At 40.8% G+C, this 9,691-nt stretch overlaps 1 protein-coding gene across 2 annotated transcripts; it reads right to left on the minus strand.

The window, feature by feature from the left end:
* Positions 1 to 1,300: 1,300 nt before the first annotated feature.
* Positions 1,301 to 9,475, minus strand: LOC137384977 (calcitonin gene-related peptide 1). Of its 2 annotated transcripts, none has more exons than XM_068059705.1 (4): positions 9,439 to 9,475; positions 8,666 to 8,765; positions 5,858 to 5,992; positions 1,301 to 1,713 (listed from the first exon to the last, which is right to left on the minus strand). In XM_068059705.1, the coding sequence occupies exons 2-4, from the start codon at positions 8,749 to 8,751 to the stop codon at positions 1,536 to 1,538; spliced, it is 399 nt and encodes a 132-aa protein (XP_067915806.1). In that variant the 5' UTR covers positions 8,752 to 8,765; positions 9,439 to 9,475; the 3' UTR covers positions 1,301 to 1,535. The 2 variants fall into 2 exon arrangements, with proteins under 2 accessions (XP_067915806.1, XP_067915804.1); XM_068059703.1 differs by lacking the exon at positions 9,439 to 9,475 and adding an exon at positions 8,903 to 8,957.
* Positions 9,476 to 9,691: the final 216 nt, after the last annotated feature.

Consider the following 9,691-nt stretch of genomic DNA (forward strand, 5'->3'; position numbering starts at 1 on the left):
TCCATCCTGCTGATGTTGCAGAGAACCAAACAATTGATCCAAATCTCCAATGCTGGAACTATGGATGGGTATGGTGTGGGTCTATGTTGTAGTCATGAGAATGTTGGTAATGCATAAGTTCTGATGATCTACACTTATGCTGTTCAGGAGAAATTCAAAGAGCAAAGAACAAAGAAAATTACAGCACAGGAACAGGCCCTTCGGCCCTCCAAGCCTACGCAATCCAAATCCTCTATCTAAACCTGTCGCCTATTTAAAGAACAAATTCCTGCTTCCTGTTATCGATGTAGTGAGACCTCAAACCCATGCTTGTCTGATGACCTACTAATGACAATCCTCCTTGCACAGGGAATTAAGCAGATTCTCTGGGCTTGAGTTGGCTCCAAGCTGACACTCCTGGAGCCTAGAACCAAACAATCCTCTGTGGCTGATCTGGTCATTCAGTACATGAGCCAGGCAGGTCTGTGATATTCTAAGATATTGTTACATGGAATTACATAGGATATACAAATCAGAAACAGGCCTTCAGCCCAGTCAATCCATGCCAGCATGTATGCTCCAGTCAAGCCTCCTCCCATCCTTGTTCACCAAACTCCATCAAGTTGATAAACAAATAGCTGACCTGACTCATCGATGGGATCTGAAAGGGTAGACATGTCATTGGCACTGAGATTCTTCTCACCTGGCTTCAGACAGCCTCGCAAACCTGCATCCTGATGGCTAGAATGTTCCTAGTTAGGCAAGCAGCATGAAGCTTGCCAGTGCACAGTGCTGGTTTTAGCTGCTTTCACTCCATGAGTTCTTCGATTCATGTCTTCTTCTTTGGCCTTCTTGGCTCGAGAGACAATGGGTAAGCGCCTGGAGGTGGTCAGTGGTTTGTGAAGCAGTGCCTGGAGTGACTATAAAGGCCAATTCTAGAGTGACAGACTCTTCCACAGGTGCTGCAGATAAAATTGTTACCCAGTTGGCTATTCATGTATCCTATGTGTAAGTTCTCTGAATTTATATAAGTAGGGTGCATTCTAACAGGCAGAGGGAGTGCATGCTACACAAGACAATGGATATTAAGTGTTATGTATTTCTCAGTAGTATGATTTGAAGATTCCTGAGCATAGCAATTGGTATCTGCACATGTCATGCACCTTACTGACCAGAAAACATACATTTCACGCTCTTCCGACATTGGCATCTACACAGAAATTCAAATATCGTCCAGCTTTTAAAAAAACATTCTCAATATTTGTCTTTAATAGATTCCAAATAACTTAGTTATTACAACTGATTCATGTAGTACCAGCAGGTTTCTTTAAATTAAAAACATGCAGGGAACTTCATACATAGAGCAATGAATCTGGTCTTATCCATACTATTGTTCCAAAGCGCAACTGGCCTGGAACAGCGAAACAGGGCATCACTACTTGAAACTTTTAAAACAGATGAGCATTATCATCCTCTACTGATATTGGACCTACAGAAAGAATCTACTAACGTTAAGAAAATGGCCCTGGACTGCTCTGAGCTCTAGCTAGTTGGAGTTAACTGAGGAGTTCTCTGCTATACAGTCCCACGCTGTCTCTCTTGCCATAAGTGTTTGACCCCACGTTTGTTGGCATGTAGATGGCACCCAAGTTGTGGTTGGAACGACTCAAAAAGTCTGCCAGGCGTTGTGTCACGCAGGTGGCAGTGTTACATTTCCTTTTTTTCACACGAAAGCTGCAAGAGTAAATAGAATAAATAACAGACTCTGTTAGGGTCGTCATACTTTGTGGTATGAAGGAGAAAGATAAAAGCTTTAACTTATTCAGGAAATCCCATGAGTATAATGTCATGATTCTACTGCATAACAAGAATTTTAGGATTAGAAGTAGGCCATTCAGCTCCTGAAGCCTGTTCTGCCATTTAATTTGATCATGGCTGATCTGTACCTCAATGCCATTTAATGTCTTTACTCCATATCCCTTGATACCCTTACCGAACAAAACAATCTATAAATCTCAGTGAAAGCTCCAATTGTCCCAGTATCCAGCACCTTTTGGGGAAAGAGTTCTAGATTTCTAATGCCTATATGATAAAAGTGACTCCTAATTTCCCTCAAAATGCAGATGAGTTTCCTGATCTCTTGTATAGATCTATGTAAGAGAAAATGTTTTGAAAATGTCAATGGGTAACCAAACAGTAACTCAAGTACTTCCTATTAATGAAACTGTAAATCAAGTAGCATGTAACACAGCAATATTTCCCAAACATCAGCTCAGTTGCATTAGGGAAATATTGTCAAGAATAATACTGCATGAAACATTTTAGGCATCTAGAATGAATCCTATAGCTCTTCTAAGACAATATTAGCTGAGATTCTTCCCACTCGGCTTCAGTCCTGTAAACCCAGTGCCTGATGTCTAGGTTGGTCTTAGTATACAAGTATAGCAATACAAAAGTAATTTTAAAAGGATTTGTACAATGTAATTTCATATGGTTTTGGATGTTCTAAATTAAATATAATTTAGATGCAAAAAATATGAGCCAGTATTTCAAAATTCAATTTTACATCACTATCCCTTCCATTCCCAAATATGCCACCTAATATTTCTTCAACTAAGAGATGAGAATCTGAACTGCAGCTTATTTCACAAGCCCCATGAACATTGATCTTGTATTACCCAACAGGAGGTGCCCAAGAATGGATGAAAATGACTAGGAAATCCACTCCCCTGCTAACAGATGAAACATCCCATCGTAACACACCCACTTTATCCAACTATACACCTATAGATTGCACCCAAATGCCTTCTTACTTTCCAATGAGGTGTGCACAGTGTCAGGCCATAGGGATAATTAGCAAACCAAGAACACCCAATTCAAAGCCAGTCATTCAGGACCTACATTGTCAATCATCATCTGTCCCATTATACCACACTGAGCCGTATATCCCTTTAAACATCAAATCACAAGATAATTATGCATGAGAAGGCCTTTCACCGCATGTTAGTTCAGTTATATAGAAAGATACAAGTGCTCCTATTATGGCATCCAATTGTTTCTTCAGCATATCCAGGGTTTTTGCCTCCACTACTCTTATACTAGACTCTGTATTTTATTTACCTTTTTTCTACTGTTTACTCTTATAATTGCACAATAGAGTCCCAATTGGATGTCTGCTTTCTAGGTTAAAAATCTTAACACATAAATCAAACTTTTGACACGAGGGGTCAAACTTCTGGCTCTTCTGTAAGCTGACTCCAGTAGTTGGCCATCTATCTCCCTGGTGTCTTGAGGCCCAGAACAGTGGTCTGACCAGAGCACCATACGGTTTGAACATAACTTCCTCTAACTCAGGGTTGTCTAACCTTTTCATGTGGGGGGCCACATTACAATTTGTCTTACGTGGGGGCCGGTGAGACAATTTCAAAAAGTTAAAGCCATTAAAAAGTTATCTTACTATTAATCAACAAAACAACAAATGTGCATTTTTGTGAAGAAGCTTTAAATGAGAAGATCAATTTATTGACTTACTTTCTCATCACTATGTTGGACACTGATTTACTGCGATACCTGGCATTTTTTCGCTTGCACAAGTAGTCAATGTCTGCCCACACACTTGTAGTGATGTGGAGTATTCCAGATGGAGATCCATCTGTCAGGAGTGATCCTGTGTTCCCCCCTCTCTGTGTTGTTCCCCCCCACCCCATGTCGTCCTCGCTCTCTGTGCCCCCCCACCCTCTGTCTGTCCCCTCTTTCTCTGTCCACCCCCTCTCTATCTCTGCCCCCCCTCTGTACCCCACTCTCTGTTCCCCCCCTTATTCTCTGTTACTCCTTCTCTTTGTTCCCCCTCTCTCTGTTTAAACTTAATCACCTAACAAATGACATTTTTTCATTTCTCTGTTCTTGTGTCACTCAAGATGATCTTGGAAAGGGAATACTGTTGCAATGTAACCAAAAGTACAATAAAGCAACTTGATAGTTGCTGTTACTGCAGAACTTAGCCTTTATTATTATAGCACACTGCCCATGTTAGATTTCAACTATTCTTGCTCACCTCACCTCCCTGAAACTTAGAGCTCAAATCCCACCTTGAGAGTGGGGCTGAGAGTCACCAGTCATGACCAGGTCCTACACTGTGATAAGCAGATAAGTAAATCATGTTTCTCTTCCCAATAGTATAAATCGAAGCAACCTAAAAAATGGGGTTAGAGCTTGAATTTAAAATGATCTGCCATGCAATAAAATGAACATCTAACTGTCCTTCACCAGTCCCTTAATTTGTTTCAGGTACCTGACTGACTTGTCTCATCAAAAGGCAGCAGCCATTCTAAAAATACAAATCTGCTGTTTCCACTCTATCCAATTAGCGTCATTATATAAGCAAATGAGTGAATCAATATTATAATAAGTCTATTAATATTTTGTTAGTCATCAGCATTCAGTTCCTTTACCCTAAATTTTAACTTTCATTTGTTTGGATTTGCACTATCTCCACAGACAAGCATTGAAAGAGCTTAACTGATCATATAGTTCTGACAAAAGGTCATCAGCCTGAAACGTTAACTCTGTTTCATTCTCCACAAATGCTGCCTAACCTGCTGAGTATTTCCAGCATTTATTTCAGATTTTCAACATCCACAGTATTTTCCTTTTGTGTGCTGTAGGTTTGTTTTGAGAATAAGGTTTGAAATTTGTAATCTTTGAAAAATAATCTAATTAACTTTTGACTGATCAGGAGGAGCTGTTCTTCAGGAGGAGGTTGGTAAAAGTTCCTGTTCTGTTTTCAAGGATGAAAACCCTACATCTCTCCAATAATAACTCATGTCAGACTTGTAACACAAGCAGACAACCTATGGCTCTTCTACAAACTGCTACCAGTGCTTGGTCATCTCCCTGGTTTCTCAATGACCAGAACTGCATGTAGTACTGAAGATGGGATTGACCAATACACCATGTGGTTTGAACAGGACTCCTTCTGACTTCTTCTTCCTCTACTGTTTTGGCTTTATAGTTCAGCATCCTTTACATACATAGACTTGCATAGCATTTAAAGCACCAAAACAGGTGATTTAGCTCAACTGGTCTATTCTGTGTTTTTATGCTCCACTAGAGCCTCCTCCACCCTATTTCATCTGACCCTACTAACATATCCATCTATTTCTTTCTCCCTACTGTACTTATCTAGCTTCTCCTTAAATATATCTATGCTATTTGTCTCAACTACTCTCTATGGAAGTGAGTTCCACATTCTAACCACTCTCTGGGTAAAGAAATTTCTCCTGAATTTCCGACTACATTTATTGGTATCTCATACTTACGATTCCTCATTTTGGACTCCCCACAAATGGAAACATCTTTCCTACATCTATCCTATTGAATGCTTCATACTTTTAAAAACCTTTATCAGGTCATCCCTCAGCCTTTTCCTTTCCAGAAAAAAGAGCTCCAGCCGGTTCACCCTTTCCTGATAGTTATAACCTTTAGCTCTGGCATCATCCTTGTAAAGCCTTTTTGCTACATTAGTGCCTTTATAACCTCTTTGTAATAAGGAGACTAGAACTGTGCACAGTACAGTTCTGTGCATATTAACATTCTCTCCCCTCCCTTTCTTGTCTCTCTGCTTTTATCCTTATTAAAATGTTTCTTTATCTTTAATAGTTTTTTGCTTATGATGATGGGCATAAAACTGAGATGTTAACCTGTCTTTTCTCTGATGCCAACTGACCTGCATGTTTTGTTTGTTATCTCAGGTATTCAGCACCTGCAGTTTTTTTCACATCTCAGCAAGTGATCAGGATGCTGTACGGTGGGGTAAAGCCAGCCATTTGGGTTGAAGATTACTCTCATTTGAGGTCATGCAATGTGTGGTGAATAATACCTCTTTGCCTTGAAAAGCTCTTCCACAGGTAAAGCAGCAGACCAGCCCATTAGAGCCCTCTTCCTCAGCACTGGAACCAACCAGGAGTTCCACTCCAGGGACACAGCACCCTGGTTTCTAGAAAGTGCAGAGTATCTGATTTGGTGAGAAACAATAAACATGATAAGACAAATAAAAGCAGCAAACATACTCCTTGGGATGTGGCTTGGAGAGCAGTGTTTGCTAGCTTTTGTTACCTCCAGCCTCGACTATTCCAGTTCTCTCCTGGCTGGCCTCCCCCCTTTCACTCTCTGTAAACGTTAAGTCACCCAAAACACTGCTGCTCATATCATAAGTTGTATCAAGTCCTGTTTACCCATCACCACGCACTTCTGGTCCACCAATGCCTCAATTGTAACATTCTTACCTTTGTGTTCAAAATCCCTCCATGACCTCGCCTCTCCCTGTCCCTGTCCCTGTAACCTCCTTCAGCCCCACAGTGCTCTGAGAACTCTGTCTTCCAGCACCTCTGGCCTTTTGGGAAACCCCTAATTCCTGCCCCCACCACCCCTCCATCATTGGTGGCTGTGCCTTCAGCTGCCTAGACTCTAACTCCGGAATTACACCCCCACTCCCACCCATACCTCTTTTCCTCTCCACTGCTCTCTCCTTCTTTGCTATGTTGCTTAATACATACCTCTTTCACCAAGCATTTGGTCACCTTTCCTAATGTCTCCTTCTTTGGCTCGGTGTCAATCTTTGCCTGATTATACTCCTGTAAAACACCCTGGGAGGTTTTATTATGCTAAAGGCACTATATAACTGCAGGTTGCTTTTATTCATGTGGTGTGACAAACTAAGCTCACTTTTTCAGTCACTGGATTATGGAACATTGCACAAATATTCTCATTGGGCACTCTTGATGGATTAAATAAATCAAGCTTCTCACTGTAGTTTAAATGAATTTAAGAATTGCATTTAAAGCCTGCATTAAAAAGATTTACTCCCTCAACTATGCAAGCACATTACATATGTTTTTAAAGATATTTTATCTTGCTAAAAACAACTGCAGAGCCGAGAAGTCCACAGATAACAAAGAGATTTCCCACCTCCCATGCCTACTCCCCCCATCTTCAGACACATAATCTCCTGGGAGAGGCAGAAAAACTTTCAGCCAATTTAGGAAAAAGGATTTGGGGAAATTTCTCTTTGACCATCAGGAGCAATCAAGCAAGCTCCAGGAGCTCGTGGTGACTGATATCACTCTCCTCTTTACACACCTACCTTTGGTCATTGGAGATGTGTCCCACTCACAGGAACATGCCCAGCTCTGAGTGCTTGAACTGAACCTACACTTACTGCCAGTCCTGGTACCTGGTGTCACAATTATGTGCACTAACTTAAGGCACATCCTGTAGTTTTGTTAAACATTTGTATAAGTAAATCAAAATTATGTTTAATAAAGCCAAAGAGCATCAACAATAAAATGCCTCAAGGTGCTTCACAGGAGCATTATCAATCAAAATTTGACAGCGAGCTACAGAAGGTGATATCAGGACAGCTGGTCTAAAGCTTGGTTAGAAAGGTAGATTTTAAGGAGGATCTTAAAGGAGGAAAGAGAGGTAGAGAGGCAGAGAAAAGAGGGAAGGAAGTCCAGAGCTTAGGTCCAAGGCAGCGGAAAGCACTGCCGTCAATTGTGAAGCGATTAAAATTGGGGATGTGCAAGATGCGAGAATTGGAGGAACACACAGAACACGAAGGCTTGTAGGGCTTTATATAAATAGACTATGTGAATCCATTAGATCACACATTTAAGTGGTTGGACCTAACTGAACACAACACTTTTGCAACATTCTTGCTTATTTACTATATGTGGTCAATCCCATTCACTGCTTGAATGTAACTGGGTAGCAAAGAAAGAAAGTATTTGCATTCATATAGCATCTTTCACGACCTCGGTACTTCACTTTTAAAACAGAGCAGACACTTTGCGTACAGCAAAGTCCCACAAAGTTACACCAACAAGATAATTGACCAAATAATCTGATTTAATAATTTTGGTTAATGTTGGTCAAGTTATAGAGAAACTCCCTTGCTTTTGGGATCTTTTCTATCCTCCTGAGAGGGGAGACAGGGTTTAAAGTCTCATCCAAATGCCAGCACCTCGGACAGTGCAGCACTCCCTCAGTACTGCATTGGAGTGTCAGCCTGGATTATGCGCTCAAGTCCCTGAAGTGGAACTTGAACCTATAACCTTGGTAACTCAGATTTGGGTGTGCTGGCACAGTGGCAACAAGGAGGAAGCTGCAGAGATTTAGCCAGTGCTTGTATCTGCAAATTTAAAAAACAATCTTGCATCAATTGTGTCTTTGATAAATGCTGTAATAATTTATATTCTCGATACTACAAAAGCCCTCACTCCTTGACTGATGCCACTCTTGATAATGCCTTTGGAGGAAGCTTAATGAACATACCATAAAAATACAGTGGTACCAGTACTCTCACTATTTTAACATTCAAATACATATGACATGCTTTCCACATCTCTGATCTGGAGTGGCTTCACTGAGCAGTTTCCTCGCTGCCAAATTCTTGCATTCGTTTGCTTGATCAGCTGTAAACTTGAACTGCTAGCTAGAAAATAACCAATCTGTAGTATACGTTTGTAATTTAATAGGCAAATATTTACCGAATTCAAGACATCAATTGCACATTAGTAATAATTAGCAGCCGTGTCGATTGAATTCATGTTGACTATCGTTGGTCAAAATATTATCCAGTAAAAGCGTAAGCAGGTACATTTAAAAAAAATTGATTTTACACACAGACCTGCTTGGGACAGCCTGTAATCCGTCCAAAGAGCTCAGGGACACAGAGGCGACAAGAAGGAAGGTGGAGAGTTTCAGATAGTGCATGACTCTTCTCGTACCTGTAAATGGACACAAAGACAAAGTTCACTTGCGATACCTCCAGTCTCTTTAACATCTGCTGGAACGATTTTGATCACCGTGACGGTGTTATTTTACTGTTGTGAACCGATTGATCGGAAAGCAGGAGGTATTTTACCCAAAACAAAAACAAGAAATGTTGGAATCACTCAGCAGGTCTGGCAGCATCTGTGGAAAGAGAAGCAGAGTTAACGTTTCGGGTCAGTGACCCTTCTTCGGAACTGCTGAGTGTATTTTACCCAGTTTGGCTGCATGCATTAACTGGGAAGAGTTGCTCTTGTGTTTGTATATTTCCCGATTGCAAAACATCTGGTAGAACTCCTCCAAATTCCACAATCAACCCAAATATTGTTAAATTCTCAAACTGCTGCATGTCGAGAACATACAATTGATTAAACAACTTTTCTCGTTACAATTTCCTATAACACTACCTTGCAAACAAATACAAAGAAATCTACAAGTTAGCATGCCTACAATATTAAGTCTCGTGGACACCTTTTATTGGTTAAAAAAAAAGTGATTTAAAACTCGAATGATTTGACCCCTTGAGGAAAGAGCCCAACTTGAAGATGCGAGTTGAAGACAGCAAGTTGAAAACGGGAACAATTTCGATTTGAATATGTTACATGCCTGGGTTGCAAGCTCCCCACTTACTTGCAATCTGGCAATACCTCGCCGTGGTCTCCCTGATATGAGCTCACGAAGAATTGAGGAAGTCCCGTGGATTATTGTTGCTTTTCTCCCTCGGCAGTGTGCCGGGTTTTTCGCTCTTCTCTCTTGTTTCCCATTGCTGGCGAGTAGCTCTGTTCTTATAAAGCCCAACACCTCTCAATGTTTTCTTTTGACGTCAGCCTGCTGAGGAGATATCCAGTTAGGAAAACTCACTTGATAAATTCCTCCATAGATA

The sequence above is a fragment of the Heterodontus francisci genome, chromosome 27 (genome assembly GCF_036365525.1).
Source record: "Heterodontus francisci isolate sHetFra1 chromosome 27, sHetFra1.hap1, whole genome shotgun sequence".
NCBI lineage: Eukaryota > Metazoa > Chordata > Chondrichthyes > Heterodontiformes > Heterodontidae > Heterodontus > Heterodontus francisci.

What these genes read in the sequence shown, in the direction of transcription:
- LOC137384977 (XM_068059705.1), bottom strand. Translation starts at nt 8,751, where the DNA reads ATGCACTATCTGAAACTCTCCACCTTCCTTCTTGTCGCCTCTGTGTCC. An exon ending in TTACAGGCTGTCCCAAGCAG is followed by an intron (nt 5,993 to 8,665) that starts GTCTGTGTGTAA and finishes TCACCAAATCAG; the next exon opens with ATACTCTGCACTTTCTAGAA. An exon ending in GAGCTTTTCAAGGCAAAGAG is followed by an intron (nt 1,714 to 5,857) that starts GTATTATTCACC and finishes TTACTCTTGCAG; the next exon opens with CTTTCGTGTGAAAAAAAGGA.